At 45.8% G+C, this 19,053-nt stretch overlaps 1 protein-coding gene across 2 annotated transcripts in view; it reads left to right on the forward strand.

Annotated features, from left to right (window-relative positions):
* The first annotated feature begins 2,002 nt into the window (after positions 1-2,002).
* SH3BGRL (SH3 domain binding glutamate rich protein like) overlaps positions 2,003-19,053 on the forward strand; it is a 66,647-nt gene continuing 49,596 nt past the window's right edge. Inside the window, exon 1 of one of the 2 annotated variants that reach the window (XM_075940773.2) lies at positions 2,003-2,619. In XM_075940773.2, the coding sequence (XP_075796888.2) occupies positions 2,485-2,619 (135 nt within the window). In that variant the 5' untranslated portion in view covers positions 2,003-2,484. The remainder of the gene's footprint in view (positions 2,620-19,053) is intronic. The other variant, XM_006130453.5, reaches the window with a different exon arrangement.

The raw sequence follows: 19,053 nt of genomic DNA on the forward strand, positions 1-19,053 counted from the left end.
AATTACCACTGCAGAATGGGTGATTGAGGCATGCTTTTTCTCTGTCCTCTGCCAAGCAGACAAGAGTGAGGAAGATATCAAGATGCACTTTCAGCACAGAATCATGCAGGAAATTTTCATCTCAGGTCCATCAAGGGTTACCATTAAAATGCCACAGCTAAGTGGCAAATAAGAAAAAGATAAGCCATGATGGAAAGTTTTCCTACAGTTTGTCTCATAGAAGGGTGATGTCTAGCTGCTCGTAGGATCAATTATACTTATACCTGGAAGATATACCTGCAGCTCTCTCCATTCTGTAAACAGAAACTGGTGTAAAAAACAGTCCAGGGTTTGCTAGTATCCCCTGAATGCTGAGACCTGAGAGCATGCTCCAGAAACTGTGGGATGGAATTCACATGCACTAAAAGTGAACATGGCACAGGCAACAGCAGCCAATCCAGACAGTCAACCCTACAATCTAGTTCTGCAATAATAACCAGACATATTTTTCATGCAGAAACCATCTTTAAAAAGAAATCTAAACCCTTGGCTGCAGATACAAATTACCTCTGACATTCCTGATTAACAATTCTCAAGCCCTACTTGTAAAAAAAATTACAAAAAGAACAAAATCCATAAACGTTTTCTAAATTGAGACCACGTCCTTATTTAAAAAATGGCATTAAACTTGAATTCTAACCATTACAATTTCTAGCTTTGGATGCACTGTGATGCATGTGTGGGTAACACAAATGAAAACTGTACTCCAAGAGGATTCATTTTTAAGGCCACATCTTCATTTGTCATATCATAGATTAATTTTCTGTTGTTCAATTTAGCCAGTCCAGTCAGCACCAGTACTCCTTCCAGTCCCCTGTCTAGCATTTCTCTCCAGTCCTCCCAGCTAATAAGCAGAAGTGCATACAGCTGCCTTTTTCCCTTCGGCTCCCCCCACCTTGCTCTGTCCTGCAGCAGAGTTGATCCCAGGATTCTCCTGGAGCTGTGCAAGGGGGTGGTGAAGGGGAGAGGGATATGCAGGGTGTTCTGTACCCCTAGTTTTACAGGGCAGGGGTCATAAACAGAGACACAGCAGAGCTAATATGAAGCTTGTGACTCAGAGAAGTGCAGAAGGGAGGGGGTGAGAGAGGCAATAGAGAAGGACAGATTTCCCTTAAAGAGTCAGGATCTAGACTACAGGTTTTTTTTTGAAAAAACTTCACCTGTATCTAGACTGCTGCTGCTGCTTTCTTTCAAAATTAAATCAAAAGAATGCACCGGTTTTTCTGAGAGTGGTAAACCTTATTTTACGAGGAAGAATGCCTTTTTTCAAAACAGCTCTTTTGAAAAAAAAGGCGTTCTTGAATGCAGACAGGGCTTTTTTGAAAGAGAGCAACCAGATTGCCTATGTGCTCTCTTTCAAAAAAAAGCACATCACTTTTTTGAAAAAAGTTGTGGCTGTCTAGATGATCTCTTTCGAAAGAAGCATGTAGTCTAGACATACCCTTAGAAACACACACAGTCCCTACCACACTGTCTCTGTGTCACACACAATCACTGTCACTGCCATGCAAACTCAATGTCACAAACAAAAGACAGGACTATGCAGCATGTTAAAGACTAACAAGATGGTTTATTAGGTGATGAGCTTTCGTGGGGCAGACCCAGGAAAGCTCATCACCTAATAAACCATCTTGTTGGCCTTTACAGTGCTGCATAGCCCTGTCTTTTGTTTCAGCTGGACCTGACTAACACGGCTGCATCTCTATCACTAGTCCCACTGTCACAAAGTATGTCTCTCTCAGTCTCCCTGTAGCCCCAACCCCACTCCTTCTGCCCGAGCCCCCTCCCTTTCCAGGGGCAGAGCCCGCCCACCCTCACGTACCAAAATGTGTGAAGTGGCCTCCCCTGCAAAATGACTGCCCCTCCCCGATTTGTATTTTCAAACATTGACCATCAAACAGCACGCTGCACGCAGGCCCCCAAGGCGCATCTCCAGGAGTCATGAGAGCCACACGGTAAAAGGAGCAGAGCGGCGGCTGCACGGCTCCGGGGGGACGGGCAACCCCCGAAGAGGGCGGGTGGCTGCAGCCCGGCGGGGCAGAGCGAGCGGCGCCTGGGCCTTTAAGAGCCCGGCCCTGGCAAGCGGGGCGCAGACGCTCTACAACGGGGAATCAACAGCCCCTCCCCCCAATTTTGCCAACTCAGCAGGGGCCCCCTCCCTGGCCGGGGCCGCGCCTCCGCCTCAGCTCCTCCCCCGCCGGCCAGCGGCCCCTGCCTTCAGGGGCCCAGTGCCCCCGCTCTGCGCCGCGTGCCAATGAAAGGCGGAGTGAGGGCAGCGGCTTCAACAGATGTTACCGCGCATGCCCAGTGCACCGCAAGCAGCGCTCAGTGGCGAACCTCACAGCGGCGGGCGGAGCTGAGGGGCCCCGCCCCCCGCGCTGCCCCAGCTCCGGCTGCTCCGCCAGTGCACACCCAGCACGAGGCGCCAGCTCCGCTCCGCTCAGGATGGTGATCCGCGTGTACATCGCCTCCTCCTCCGGCTCTACGGCGGTAAGCGCGGGCCGGCAACGTGCGTCCAGCAGACCCCCTCGCGCCCCGTGCAGGGCTGCGGGATGCTCGGGGGCGTTGTCCGCTGGCGGGGTACGCGCGACCCGGGGTGAGCCCGCACTGAACAGCTGCCCGCAGGCGAGGGGAAGGTTACACATCAGTACAGCGCGCAGGAGCAATTTGGTACAGGGGTTCCCAGAGCAATTGAACCAAACTCTAAACCAGATCATGGAACCAGCCTCAAGCCTCGGGGTGCACAAGTACTCCGCAGCACCCCTCGTTCCAGCACTTCTGCATCTATATGCAGGCTGGTTGTAAGAGCGGGTTACACGTGTGTTTGCAGGCTGGGGCGGGGCGGAGAGAGGAGAAGGTTACACGACTGTCTGTAAGCTGGGGGCGGGGGGGAGAGTTACACATCTGTTTTGAGATTGGGGGGCAAATCATGAGAAACCCGTAGCAAAACTCCGGTTGGCTCCAGTGGGGCTAGGGTTTGGCTTATGGGTGAAGGGGAGATGCACAAACTCTGCTGTCAGAGGTGGTCCTGTGACTGTGTGATACCTGAGTTGTTTTCTCTCCTGTTGCTTGCTGTTTGTGTGTTTGTTTTCCCTCCCCTTTTCTGAGATCCTAAGACTTGCAGTTTAAATGCGTCAGTGAAAGAGGAAACAGAATTGCATCAGTGGCTTATGTGAGAGAGAGAGAGAGAGATGGAGCTGTTGCTCAAAGTGCTCTAGCGATTTTAATAGCTACTAACAGCTACTTCAAGCTGCTCATTTGGAAGTACGATAAAGTGGGTGAAACCTGAAAGGTGGCTATGATAAACCTGTGTTACATTCTCTGAGAGACCTCAGGCAGAGTTGGAAAAGCTGAGATGTGATACGAGTAAATGCCTTCTTCCCAGTTTCTCTGCACCCTCCCAGCCATCCACCCATGTTTGCTTCTTCACCCATCTCACTGGACATTTCCTCCGGAACCCCAGGCCAGTGACAGCACAGCTTATGTTTTATACCTGAAAAAAGGTTAGGATCAGGGTTGATATCTTTGTTTTCTGAAAATTTGGTGACTTCCTAAATGTAAATCCTTTTAATTGAAGAGATGTATTTTTTCTCATTTATGGAGAGAGACTTTAAAGGATAATGGTTGTCCCTTAAAGAGAGACAATTTTATACGCTTTTAGCAATATTCCCCTTTTTCGTGTCTCAGTCTCTCTAGAAAATCCAAGTATCTGCTGCTTAGCCCAGCAGCAGTTTTTCATTGTTGAAATTCTTGTAATGTAATCATAGTGGCACTTCTATTTCTTTTTAAACCAGCGGTGGAGAACCTCAGGCCTGGGGGCTGGAATCAGCCCCTGAGGCTCCAGGATCCTCCTCACATTGAAGAGCCCTTGTTGATGCTCCAGCTCCCCTGCCACCCACCTACAGGGCTGGAGCATACAAAATCTACTAGCCTGGGCCCCCCTAGGCTCTGGTGTGCCAGGGGTATGTGAGGAGTGTCTTTTCCCTTTTCAGTCAGCTGCTTCTCACTTGGCTTCTTATTAGTGTGCACCCCCGACTGACTTTTCTATGGGTCAGTGGCCCCCAACCCAAAAAAGGTTTTCCACCCCCGTTTTAAACATTATAATAAACTCTATAAAACTTGAGGGGAGAGAGGAGGCTCAGACATTTGGATTGTTGGATTGGATTCTTGCCATAAAATAGAATGTTCCTTTCCCATTTTCTGCCACTTTCAAAGCTTATCCCGTAGACAGGGCCAGTTTGTTTGCAAATTGGTAAACTGTGCCTGCAGGCAGGTCCCCTTCTAAGCAAGAGTCACTTCACTCACTACCTTAGAGTATGGAATGCTTGATTAATAATTGAAGAAAAACTTGCAGTTCACCTCCATCCCAGGTCTTTTTTTCTACATGGGAGGAGAAGCTTGTGCTTGAAGATGTCCTGTTTACTGTTGCTGGTCACTGAAAAGAAAGCATTATTGCCTTTGCCATTTTGGAGTTGCTACATGGCTTTTAATCTGACCTTCCCCCACTTACTCCCAACTACTGTTCTTAAAGAATTTCAGTGGAATTGCACATTTTCACAGGCAGCCTCCTGCTTCTGGAATGTTCAGGCAAACCACAATGTTAATTGCTAATGCCAGAGACAGTTGATCGGGTCAGCGTTCTGTTTCAGTTACATTATTTCTGTTGTTCCAAGTGATTGCTGGAAATGTCTGGCTGCTAATTTAGTTGTTAGAGTTTATTACGATATTATTATGAAATGCTGAATTTCATGCCTTACATATGAAATTTGTTTTATGCATTGATCAATCACAAAGTTTAAAAATAAATAAACACAAACAGTGATGTTTACTTGGGGGTGGGTGGTTCAGATCTTCCTGATGGTGACCAAAAGATATGGATGCCTGACTGTTTTGATCTCTATTAAAGTTGGTTCCCCTCAGTCCAGAGCATAGTGGACTTCACTATGGGAGTGTTGTAAACTGTACTAAATAACGTGCCATGCAAGAATGGACTTTGGGAACAAACAGCATCAAATGATTTGCATGGGGCCTCTGATAGGGAGGTGAATGTAAATTTCCCCTCTCCCCTTGGTTATGCAAAAATCTAGCCTTTTCAAGCAGTTTTAAGGAGCATGCCATTGTCCTCTGGTTACCTGTTCCTGGAGTCTGAAGATCAAAAGTCCAAGGCAGATCTGTATAAGGGTTTGCTTGTTCTAAGCTGAGGCTGCTAGGAACTTGTAACCACAGAAAAACCTCTCTGTGGAGTTTGAAGGACTGCCTCTGGCCAGATTTTTGTTCTCTGGTAAACTATATTTAGTGCATGTAGATTTTGTTGTTTGTAACATATTTTCTCTCTAAAGCTTTCACCTTAAGAATACATGTTCTTGTTTAGGAAGAGCTATGTGATACTATGTGGTCCCCACTGGGGGTTCTTGTGCATTTCAAAGCAGGCACCTGCGTGCAGCCGGAATCAGCAGGACTTCCTGCTGGTCCCAAGCTGTTCAGAGTTCCGCATTCCTCCTTTGAAATGTACAAGTGCCAATGGACTAGTCCATTAACCTCATTTTAACATCCTTAGTTTGGCCAAATGGAACTGTAGCTTGCATTCTGTTTCCACCATTTCTACTCCAGTAGTTGTATTCAGTTTTATTCCATAGTGCTTGGCATTTGGCAGAATTGGACCTGGCTAGCTTTTTGTACGTGTAATTTGATTCAGCCTGTATGACATCTACAGATGAAACCAGATTCAACAAGCAGGAGGCACAACAGTGGTATTTTGGTATGTGGTACTCAAGGCCGTTATCTGTGTCCAGGATATCTGCAATTTTGTGCAATTCAACAGATCTACAGAAAAATTGGTCAGAAGCCAACAAGTGAGAGGCACCCCCCCCCCAAAAAAAACCCCCAACCCTCACTGATGTGGCCCCCAACTGAGATACCTTACTTCCCTTATGCTCCAGCCCTAGGGAGGGGAGAGGAGGCAGGGAGTACCAAGCTTCAGGGCTTCCCACAGGCTGGATTAACTCCTTTTGGGGCCCAGGGTTAGTAGATTTTGTGAGCTCCCCAGCCTCTGGGGTGAAACCAAAATGAGGGATTCAGTGTGTGGGAGGGGGCTACCAAGGAGTGGGATGGGGTAAGGTTGGGGGTCTGGGAGGGAGGTACGGTGCTGGAGCGAGAGAGCTAGGAGGGAGGTGCAAGAGAAGGCTGAGAGTGGGGTGTCAGCAAGGGTGCAGGAGTTAACGGGAACTGGAAGAGCTGGGCAGGAGAGGGGAATGGGAAAAGGATGCAGGTGCCAAGACTGGTTGGCTATGATGCCATGGGGGGGGGGCGCTTACCTAGCTCCGCGCTCCCCACTGCTCCCATTGGCAGAAATCTGGCTCAGAGAAACCCTCCTATGAGCAGTTTCCAGCACTACATTCTCGTCATTTCACAAAGATTGGATGCTTTGCGCATGTGCAGTGGCACCATTTCAGATTTTGGTGGGGGTGGGTGACCTGTGCATATCCTGATGGGGGCGGGACAGCAGCTTCAGCCGTTTTACTGAGCTTGCTTAGTACAAGCCAAGCAGCAAATGGGGTGGGGGAGAACTGATTCCATTTGCCCTCCCCACACATATATATCACCTCTTTCTAGGGCTACGAATGCACTAGAAAATTCTAGGTTTTTTGGGGCAGATTGCTTAGCAATTAGCTGACAGGAACCCTGTATAAAATTCCTATATAAAAGACAGAAAATTTAAATAAATATTAGATCCACTCTGCTCTAATATTAACATGTTCTGACATCTTGTGGCAAGTCACTTAAGGACACTGGTTAGCCTTAAAATGTTAAAATATAGTCTTAATCTCTCTCTCTGCAGTTAGAGACCAAGAGTCCCGACACTTTCTTACTATCTCAGCTCTGGAAGGGGAGTGGGGTCTAGTGGGTTACTTCAGAGTGCAGATACATTTGGGTGCTGTATAAGAACGTTAGACTAGTCTTACTGGGTCAGACCAATGGTCCATCTAGCCCACTATCCTGTCTTCCAACAGTGGCCAATGCCTGGTGCTTCAGAAGCATCATCAGAAGAGGAAATCATTAAATGATCCATCCTCTTTCACTCATTCACAGCTTCTGGCATACAGAGACAATATTCCTACCCATTCTGGCGAGTAACCATTGATGGACCTACTCTCCTTGAACGTACTTTTTTCTTATTGGACCCCTGTTACAGTTTGGGCCTTTCCACCATAACCTGGCAAAGAGTTCCACAGGTTGACTGTGAAGCAATAATTTGGTGTAAATTTGCTGTCTATAAATTTAAATTAAGTCTTGTGTTATGTTAGTGATGGAGTAAATAACATTTCTTTATTTTATTTTTCCACATCATTTGTGATTTTCTAATCTAGACCACTAACATATCCCCCCATCCTTTAGTCATTTCTTTTCCAAGCTGAAAAGTCCCAGTCTTGTTAATCTCTCCTCATGGAAGCTGTTCATTACGCCTAATTGTTTCTGTTGCCCGTTCTGTACCTTTTCCAAATCCAATGCATCTTTTTTTTTTTTTAGATGGGGTGACCAGATCTGCATACAGTATTCAAAATGTGGGCATACTATAACTTTATATAGAAGCAATATGATATTTTCTGTCTTATCTATTCCTTTCCTAATGATTCCTAATACTCTGTTAGCTTTTTAGTTTTTAGACCTCACTGCACATTGAGCAGATGTTTTCAGGGAACTATCCGTAGTGATTCCAAGGTCTCTTTCTTGAATGGTAACAGCTATTTTAGATCCCATCATTTTTGTGTGCATAATTGGGATTATATTTTTCCATGTGCAATACTTTGCACTTATCAACACTGAATTCTATCTGCTATTGTGTTGTCCAATTACCTAGTGTTGTGAGATCCCTTTAACTCTTTGCAGTCAGCTTTGGACTTAACTATTTTGAGTAATTTTGTAGTATCTGCAAATTTTGCCATCTCTCCATTTACCCCCTTAGTAAGAACATTTAAAAGTTTAAATTTAAACAACAAATGGTCTGGAAGCACTTATAGACTAACAAAACATGTAGATGGTATCATGAGTTTTCATGGGCACAACCCACTGAAGAAGTGGGCTGTGCCCACGAAAGCTCATGATACCATATACATGTTTTGTTACTCTATAAGTGCTTCCAGACCATTTGTTATGTTTATCCTGTACAGACTAACTCAGCTACCCCTGAAGCATTTAAAAGTTTAACAGTACAGGTCCAAATGCAAATCCCAACAGCACAACACTCATTGCTTCTCCTCCTCTTTCCCCTCCCCTCCCCTCCCCCCCAGCTTTTAAGTACCTGGCAATGTTTTCAGGATGTTCTAAGGATCCCATAATTACTTGAATGACCAGTCTTTTATTATTCTTAATCACCTGCCTCCCTTTTTTTATAACCAGCTCCCTGTCCCAAAGGCAAAGATGACAACAGCTCAAACACCATTGCAGTTAAGAGCTGTCTTTGGAGCCAGCGCATGCAGCTTTAAGCAGATCTCACATATGAAATCCAGGGATTCAGACTTGATACTTATCCACTCTAAATGGCATCCATGCACATGTGGCTGTGTTTTAGCAAATCAGAATGCTGGCTTGCCATGCTGAAAGTAGTGAGTAACTAAGTGCTTCCAGACTTTTTAGTGGAGTAAAAAGTACAATGTTTACTTTCACTTCTACTCAAGTAGTTTTTTTAGTATCACAAAAATAAATTACTTGAGTAAAGTACAAATATAGAAAATATATACTTTGTTACACTACTCAAGTACTTCTACTTACTTACTTTCCACCTCTACTTGTTATGCCCTCATGCTACCAGTGATGATGTGATAGATTCCGTGCTGGCATATCTGGCTATTAGGAAGAGCCCTGCTTCTGGGGGCAGATATCAAGAAAGTGAGGACCTAGATTTCATTATTTTCACATAGTATTTTATTTAAAAACACTAGTATTTTAATTTTGCTGTTCTCTTTGGTTTGGAGCACTACTGACTCTTTCTTCCTTTGCCTTTAAACATTGGATTAGTCCCAGTCTGGAGAGAGGATGTCTCCAGTGAGTAACCCCATTTCTCTTCCCCCACATAATGTAGTGGGGTTCATGGGGGAATGTGATCCCTAAAGGAAGGGGACAGCAGCAAATGAATGCTGTAGCAACATGGGGTGGTTAGTGGATTTACTTTATGTAAAGGGGCATGAGAGGCAGAGGGGTTGACAGTTGTGCCTTGTAACTCATGGTCCTTTTCTGTATTCTCTTTTCCGTATCTTAGGCTTGTGGGAGAGACTGAAGAGGCATTTCCAGACTCTAGAAATTCCAGTAAAATAAGTAGATTGGTGGAGTTTGTGAATCTGTCAAGTAACCATGATTCTTGTGTGTGGTATTTTTGCAAGTGAATTATTCTACGATATTCTTCCACTCCCTCTTCATCCTCCAAAATTAGAAAGTGTTAGCTTAAAAGAGGAAAAAAAATTAATAAAGTGGGCTTTTTAAATTGTATTTGTGTGTCCTGGTGTGTTCCTTCGAGGCTTTGGTGGAGGCTTGCGTTGCTGTATGCACAGGCAATGCAGAGTGATACAACATGGTGCTTAGCTTTACTGAGGAAATGCAGTTACAATGGGATGAAGACTTTTGTTCAAGAAGAAGCATTTTTGTCGATGGAAATACTATGTAGTGTTTTACCAGCATCCTTTGAGATGGAGTGGCGGATGCAAAGCCAGAATGCAATGGTGTGGACAAGGCTGAATAGCATTCATTGAGTCTTGTAATTCCAAAAGCCTTAAATAGATGAAGCATCCTTATCTGAATACTGTACTTGTAGACCTATCATTTTATTCTTAGTACTACTGTGACTAATCTGGTGCAGACTCACTTTGAACCTCATAATTTGGGGGCAGTCAGATGGATATACAGTTAAAGCACAACCATTCATTTTTGAAAATATATTTCTGTTTTTGACATATACAAAATGTAATATGATTGAACAGTGACTCTTTAATGGCCACATTACTGAGTTTAGTTTCACATCTTCCATAAACAATATCTGCATAAATACTCTTTTACATTTAGTAGCTTCCACACTGCATGTCTCTCTTGATGGAATAATATTAATTATTCTAAATAAGGGCTTTCAGGATGGTGGAAAATGAAATGTTACATGAACTTGTCTGAATGGTTAATCTGGGATGCAGTCTCCTTTTTTAAAAAAATAGTTCTTCTGATTTCTTTAAAAACAACCTCTACCCTCAACATACACTATTTTTAACGCTGGAAGAGAAGATTGCACATTAGAAAGTAATGTTTTAATTTATTCTATGGAATTCCAAAGATTAAACTGATAGCTTTTTCAACATCTGCAAACTACCACAAATTCAAATAACAGCTATGGTACCAGGCAATGTTCCTATTTTTCTCGCCCCTGAGCAGAATACATTTTCTTATGTGCACCAACATGGAGGTGATGTTCGACACATCACCTTTATATTGGCGCACATAACAAAATTCATGTGGCTGGAGTGGGGCCACGGAGTTCTGTGGGAGGTTCTCAAGCAGGTGGTTAGGGTTCAAAAGTGTAAGGGCTCTGATTGGAGATGCAGGGTCTAGGGTGGTACTGGGGTTGAGGGACTCTGGGTTGGGGTTTAAGGGCTCTGGCTGGGGTGCAGGATCTGGGGTGGGGCCAGGGATGAGGGCTTTGGGGTGCAGGAGGGTGCTCAGAGGGTTGGGGCTAAGCCCCTGCATGCAGCTTAATGGGAAGCTGTGCACCTTGGTGGAACCTAGGTGGCAGGCTATGATGGGTTGGATCACAGAGGTCCTTGAGACTGACCCAGTACGCTCATCATACCCCTGAACCTGCCTAACTACCCTCTGGGGCCCCTCACCACCTTGTTATGCTGGGTCAGAAGCTCTGGTCTCCCCAGCAAATGCACTGAGTTGGGATAACTGCCTCCCAGCAGAGTAACACAGGCACTGATGACAGCTCAGCTGTGGGAAGACTTAGCTACTGGGACTTGACAGCACCAAGGAGAATAGCCCCAAATAAATCAGTCTTATTTTGTATAAAAGTTTTACACAGAGAAAGTTGGTAAGTTTGCTCTCTTATCTATGAAAGAGTTATATATAGCTGTTGCCTGATCCCGTCGCCTCCTCCCAGGTAACAATTACAGTAAACTTCTGATAATCCGGCACCTTTAGGACCCAGTGCCGGATAGTCCGGCAAATCTGATAATCAGAAGGGGGGGCTATGAGGGGTCCGGGGTGGGTTGGGGGGGATGCCACCCCAGACCCCTCATAGCCCCCCCTTCTGATAGTCCGGCTCTGCCCCAGGCGTCACTGATTCAGCTGCTGCTGGTCCGATTCAACCGCTGCTGAAACTGGGGCACCTGGGGCTCTTGGGGACGCCTGGGGCAGAGCAGCTGGGGTGCTGCTGGGTTGGTCCCGCAGCGCCGCTCCTCGGAGCTACTGGACCAGCCTGGCAGCATCCCAGCTGCTCTGCCCCAGGTGTCCCCAAGTCAGCCGCTACTGATACTGATCAGCGGCTGATTCCAGGAAGCCCGAGGCAGAGCTGCTTTGCCCCTGGCTTCCTGGAGTCAGCCGCTGGTCAGTTTCAGCAGTGGCTGAATCAGGACACCTGGGGCAGAGCAGCTGGGGTGCTGCCGGGTTGGTCCCACAGCACCGAGGAGCAGCGCTACTGGACCAACCCGGCAGCACCCCAGTTGCTCTGCCCCAGGCGTTCCCAAGCTCTGCCTCGGGCTTCCTGGAGTCAGCCGCTGGTCAGTTTCAGCAGCGGCTGAATCGGAGACAGCTGGGGCGCTGCCGGGTTGGGTCCCGCAGCCCCGAGGGGCAGCTCTATGGGACCAACCTGGCAGTGCCCCAGCTGCTCTGCCCTACGTGTCCCCGATTCAGCCGCTGGTCAGTTTTAGCAGCGGCTGAATCGGGGAACCTGGGGGCAGAGAAGCTCCAATGGTCCGGCTGCCCGGAGCACTTCCGGGTTCCTGATGGTGCCAGATCATCAGGAGTACTGGACCATCAGATGCCGGACCATCGGAGTTTTACTGTATTTACAGTGGGTTTGATAATAAGCCAGCGTTTTTATTAAGTATAAAGAAGTAGAATTTAAGTGATTGCAAGTAAAACCAGACAAATCAAAATAAGTTACTAAGCCAAAATAAAACAAAACACCAGCTAAGCCTCATGCGCTGAAAAATTGTTACAAATCATATTTCTCACCCTTTTTCTTATTTCATGTGCAGTTCTGCACAGCCAGAGCGTATCTTTTTCTCTGATCTGGGCCCAGAAATGCTCCTGTACCCTTCTTGTTACAGTTCTTTTTTCCAGGTATTCTTGTGCACCCTCTTAGGGTGGAGATGCAGTTCCAAAAGCCACCTGAAGATTATCACTGATTGCTTACCTTCCCTTTAACAGAATTTCTCTCGAGGAAACTTTTGTTTCTACATCCTTTTCCTATCACCTGGAAAAATACCAATTCAAGATGAATTCCAGCACCAGGTGGCATGATCATGTATCTTTGTAGGACCAATCACAGTTTGAACATAAAGGAAAAACAAAACCATTTGGACCCCGGGAGAGCCTGGAAGCCCATCCAAATATGGACTGGATTTGACCTCCCATGGTCTGGGGAATTCCCTCATTTGGGACTAGTCCTGTCTCAAGGGTTCTGGTCCCACCTGTACCACTCACAGCTTTCACTAGAAGACCTAGATTAATATAACTGTTTTGCACTAAGTATTTCTAACTTAACATTCAAGAATGATACATACACACAAATAGACTACACATTTGGGGTGGCATGGGGGTGTCCATAGGCTGTTGAATGAAAGGTTGCTTGCTGTTTTGCATAAAGCATTCATATTCAAAAACCAATTTCCATAATATTGGTATAGTGTTACACAGGCATTCTACTGTTCTTAAATAGAAAGGCTTTACTAAATAAACGAGTATTATATACACAGATATGGGGAATTATGCTCCCGAATGAGGATTGAAAAGGATTTTCTATTAACGTTATCTATATGCTGAATGTATTACTATGGGAAATACCTGTTTTATGGGGTGTATTAGGATTGTTTAATGTTTTCATTGTCCTTTGATGAAGTAGGGCCCAGCTCTGCAAGGAGAGGAATGGACTCACTGTAGCAATTTGTGTTGCGTATCCCAATTGTTGTTGTTTTTTTTAGGGGTGGGAGGGAGTCTTGATTGAGATTGGCACTGTAAGGAAAACAGATCTGGCAGAAACGTCTCACTGTATTTTAAGTGAGAGATTCAAGGTTTTGACTAATTTTAGCAAGGATTTAGAGGGGTAGCTGTGCTAGTCTGTAACTGAATAAAACGTAAAAAGCAACAAATAGTCTTGCAACACCTTAAAGACTAACAAAAAAAATGCAGATGGCTCATATCATTTACATTTGTTGTTAGTCACTAAAGTGCTGCAAGACTTTGTTTTTTTTATAGCAAGGATATTTATTACTTTTTACTGTAGCATTCTGAAGTTACAGCTGTTTTTCCAGGGGTATTGTCTAGAATTACTGATTGGTTTTCCATCGATTCTGAGGCTAGAAAGGACTATTCTGATCCTTTAGTCTGACCTCCTGTAGTAACATAGGCCAGAGAATTTCCACCAAATTACTAAAGCAGATTTTAAAAATCCAAACTTGATTTAAAAATTAAGTGATGGAGAATCCACCAGAACCTTTGGTAAACTGTTCCAATGGTAATTGCTCTCACTGTTAAAATGTATGCCTTATTTCCAGTCTGAATTTGTCTATCTTCAACTCACAGCCAGTGTTGTTTTCCTAGATGACTGTGCAAGTCAGTGAACTGGAAAGATAAATTATCAGTGGAACCTACAGAACTGTTGTTGTTTTAAAATGTTAATCTTTAAGTATGAAGATGTCTCAAGAGTGTTGCTTGCAGCCTTGGAGAGGCTGTGCACCAATATTTTGGGCAAAGACTGGAACATCTAAATAGAAAGTGCTAAAAAGGCTCTAGGATTCAGCTGCATGTATCACAAATATCAATAATGAAGACTAAAACAAAAAGGAGTTGTGGTCATATCCAGAAGTCTTGGATATACCTGTGTTGGGTTACCCCTCACTTAGTGGTTTTACCTTATATATTGGGGTACCACAGAGTCCACCAGTTCCTCCTGTTGAGCGGTTCCCTTACACAGCCCTGCTGAGCGAGGCTGTCAGGAAAGGACACAGACACTGAGATTAGCAGTAAATGGGAAGACTCGGGAATTGTGTGACCCTCAAGTGCACACCCTTTTTGGAGTATAAATCCAAAGTTGTATTGTCTTGCATTGCACAGAAAACTGTACCGTTTATGTTAACTGAAATTTGCCTCCCTCATTGTGGAGGAAGATATGCACAGCTTTTTGCCCCCCAATTTTTATTAATTCCAAAAACTGGTTTAGAAAAAACAAGTTTATTAACACAAAATATAGATTTTAAATGATTACAAGGGATAGCAAACTGATCAAAGCAGATCACAGAGCAAATAAACATGTAAACTGTGCTTTACATAAAGAAACTGGTTATGAGTAATTTCTCACCCTCACTGATATTTTTAGGCATTTCTTTCACAGGACAGACCCCTTTCCCAGCCTGGGGTCAATTCTTTCTTCCCCAGACCAGTTTTAGGTGTTCATAACAGTATTCATGGGTGGGGATTCAGTGAAGAAAAGAACCAAGATTAACTCATTTCCCTCCCTTAAACAGGATTTGCATATGGGGGGAATCCTTTGTTTCCCAGTTTGGTACCCACCTATTAATGGAAAAGACTGTTAGTCCAAGATGGAGTCCAGTACCAGGTGACCTGTATCAAAGCAGCCAGAACTCAAGGTTGTTTGCAGCATCCCAGGAAGATGGGAGATTACTAATTTCAAAGTCCTGTTGTTCCCCTATTAGCCCATCAAGGCTGATTGCATTCTGTTTGGAAGGTGTTCCCCAGGTATAAATACAGTTGTAACAGAGACATACACAATACTCCCAACTCCAGATACAAAAATATCTGCATACAAATAGGATAATCATAGTACATCAGAATATCACATGATCCATCTTGCATAAAACATTATTTATATCATAAAGTGCTGCCCTGACTAGGGATGCTTTTTTGAATCGGGTCTGTAGTACTGGAACAGTTAAAGATCTGATAGCATTACCATTAGAAACTAGGGATGTTAAAAAGCAGAAGGGTTTGGTAATCATGTAACTGCTGAAATTTTCTCCAGTTACATGTTTACACACAGAGAGAGGCGGCTCTGTGAGTGCTCGAGCATAGGGAGCTGGCTTTTGAGCTGGCTTCCTGTGAGCACCGTCTCCCACAGAGCTACCTGCCCGTTCCCCCACTGCTGCCTCTATATCAGAAGCAGCAGTGCCGGGGGGAGGGAGGAGAAGAGGTGGGAATTGGCTTTAAGCTGGCTCCCCCCAAGCTTCTTGCACAACTGCTCCTCTCCTTCCCCCCCGCCCCATGCTGCTGCCTCTGATACAGAGGTAGCTGCGCGGGGGTGAGGAGGGGTTTGCGTGTAACTGTGAAGGTTGACTAATGAGTTTAGGCTCATCAGTTAACCATGTAAGTGTTTAAACTATCACATCCCTATAGAAGCACAATTTTTCAACATGGTGGGGCGAATGGTAAGGCAGGACATGGTGGGGCATGGCCATATAACTCCTCCCCCTGCTACTCCTAGCATGAAGGAGGGCTGGGACAACTACCCCTTCATCCCAGGGCCTGTCTCTTCCTGTCACTGCTCTGCCTCTGCCCCCACCTGTTTCCCTAAGACTCCTCCCCTGAATGATGCAGCCTGGAATGTGGGAGGAGGGGGGTGTTTGGCACCAGGGGAGAGCAAGAGCAATACAGCTGTAGCTTGTTCTGTGCTCCCGGCTACATTGCTCCTCTGGATGCAGGTGAGTGTTGCGGATGGTCCTGCTGTTCCCTCAAGTGACGAGGCTGGGAGTTGGCAAGTGGAGCTGCATCATTCTGTTTCCCCTGCTGCAGGCACCAGGTCCCCTCCTCTGCTATGTCCCCGGGCCACCCAAGGGCTCTAGTCCCTCCTCCCACCTATGGTGTCTTGGGGGTCACATGCTCCTCATTCTCCCCTCACACATGCCCCTGACAGTATGTGATTGTGAAAAAATCACTAAGGCTGAAACTTGGCAGATATTTTTTGGTTTAGAATTTTTTTAATTGGTTGGCAGCTAAATTTGTACCATTCACTAGACAACATCGTGATCTTAAAGAGCTATTTTCATATGCAAAAGATACATTGCAGGAGGAAGGTAATCATGGTTTAAATCGGCAGAAAACATAATACAGGCAGTCCCCGGGTTACGTACAAGGTAGGGACTGTAGGTTTCTTCTTAAGTTGAATCTGTATGTAAGTCGGAACTGGCGTCCAGAATCAGACGCTGCTGAAACTGATCAGTTTCAACAGTGGCTGAATCTGGACGACAGTTCTGACTTGCATACAGATTCAACTTAAGAACCCCAGGCATCCCCAAGTCAGCTGCTGCTGAAACTGATCAGCGGCTGATTCCAGGAAGCCCAGGGCAGGTGCTTCCTGTAGTCAGCCACTGGTCAGTTTCAGCAGCGGCTGACTTGGGGACGCCTGGGGCAGAGCAGCTGGGGTGCTGCTGGGTTGGTCCAGTAGCGCCGCCGCTCCTCGGCGCTACTGGACCAACCCAGCAGCACCCAAGCTGCTCTGCCCCAGGCGTCCTGATTCAGCCGCTGCTGAAACTGACCAGCAGTGGCTGAATCAGGACGCCTGGGGCAGAGCAGCTGGGGTCCTGCCCGGTTGGTCCAGTAGCGCCCAGAACGGCGCTACGGGACCAACTCGCAGCGCCCCAGCTGCTGTACCACAGGTGTCTGGAGCAAAGCTGCGGAGCACGGGGGCAGCGGGACAGCCTAGACGCGCCGTGGCTGTCCTGCTGCCCTCTGGCTCCGTGGCTTTGCTCTGCTTTGCTCCCCGTCCCCCTGGTCTGCAGACCAGGGGGACGGGGAGCAAAGCGGCGGAAAGTGGCTTGGCTCTGCTTTGCCCCCCCCCCCCCCCCCGTCCCCCTGGTCTACAGACCAGGGGGACGGGGGGTGGGCAAGGCAGAGCAAAGCAGAGCCAAGCCGCGGAGTGCGTGGTCAGCTGACAGCCCAGACGCATCTGGGCTGTCAGCTGACCGCGCGCTCTGCGGCTTGGCTCTGCTTTGCCCCTCCCCCCGGTCTGCAGACCAGGGGGACGGGGGGGGCAAAGCAGAGCCAAGCCGCGGAGCACGTGGGCAGTGGACAGCCCTGTCCGCTGCCCGCGTGTTCCACTGCTTTGCTTCCTCTCCCTGGTCTGCTGGAGACCAGGGAGAGGAAGGGCCCCGTTCGTAACTGCGGATCCGACATAAGTCAGATCCCCGTAACTCGGGGACTGCCTGTAGAGGAAAATTCATGTCCTACTCCCACACTTACAGGAAGAGTGTTTTTAGGCAATACTCACACTTTAAACTTAAACACAACAGCTTTCTAACAGGGATACTCTGAATGTGGGTCACTGCTGGGCTGAGAACCACCGTAGAAATGTTCACAGCAGCTTAATTTTCTGGAAAGATTTTTGAGGATGCTCTCCCATGCTGAGAGAAGGTAGAATTGCAGAAAATACAACTGCAACTGATTACTCTAGAACAGGGGTCTCCAAACTACGGCCCGCGGGCCGGATGCGGCCCGCGAGGCCCTCTCATCCGGCCCGTGGAGACCTTTTTGTCTATGGAAAAAAAATTACGGAAATTTACGTGTATCCTGCCAAGATCAGCCGCCGCTTACATGGACGTTATGTTTTTACCGAATTAAAATAGGACTGGTGGGTTTTTACCAGTTTTTGCCCAAGGAAGACTTTCCTAATGTCAAAACTTTTGCATCAAGGTACCTTTCAACCTTTGGAACAACATACCTGTGTGAACAAACATTTTCAAGAATGAAATACGTGAAGAACAATTTGAGAACAAACTTGTCCGATGATAATCTCAGGTCACTGTTGATGTTAGGGACAACAAATCTAAAGCCAGAAATGTCTGCTATTTTGGCATCCAGGAAACAATTTCACCATTCACACTAATACAGGTGTTCATGTGTAGTGTATCAATGTGTTATTAAATAATAACTGAATAAAATAATATTAAATAAATAATTAAAAACAACATCCATGTTTTGATTGTTTTTTATTTGGACCTCAAGTGTGTAGTCGGCCCCCGAACTGCTGTTTGATAGTTAATGCGGCCCTCGGGCTGAAAAGTTTGGAGACCCCTGCTCTAGAAGTCTTGCAAGAAACACTTTACTATGGATGTGATGGTGTTTTTAAAAGACCATCAGAAGTATTTAGTTTTAATGGAGTTCTGTTATTTAAAGTGAAGTAGCTAGTCACAGTAAAAATTTTGATGAGAGCCAAGTTAAAGTTCATAAGTAACATCTTGGCCTGAAAAGAAGCAGGAAAGATACTAGTTCCACAGGATATTTACAATGTGCGTAACAAATTAAACATTGTTTTGACACCTGTTAAATTTGCCTGAAATTCTAATCCGCTGTGTGGAGCTGACTTTTCTGAGAGAATTCTAGCTGTACGTTAGATTTTGTGGAGGCAAAAATGCTGTTTTGCTTTTTATCCCATTTTCAGTAGATAACTAAATTTTCCTGTAATGAGTCAGTCTCTTGGCTCTTTGTCCCCCCGGATTCACTGATGTCACTATAAGGTTGCAGATCTTACTTATTTTCCTTTGCAAACCTCACCCGTTGCTTTGAGGCAGCTGAGGAGGAAAATGAGGTGGGAAGTGGGAGGTGCCATTGACTGTGCTTATTCACTGTATCTAAGAAACCAACATTAGAAAATATCAAAGTTAATAATAATCTTTCCTCCTGGTTTCCATCCCAACAACTGCAGCTCGGTTCTAGACCTGAGAGCAAGATTAAGGGCTGATGGTTCCATTTTTTCCACTAATACATGCAAGTTACTTATGCAGTAGGATCTGATGGATCCCCAAGTAA

Source organism: Pelodiscus sinensis, chromosome 13, assembly GCF_052426305.1.
Source record: "Pelodiscus sinensis isolate ZL-2025 chromosome 13, ASM5242630v1, whole genome shotgun sequence".
Taxonomy (NCBI): domain Eukaryota; kingdom Metazoa; phylum Chordata; order Testudines; family Trionychidae; genus Pelodiscus; species Pelodiscus sinensis.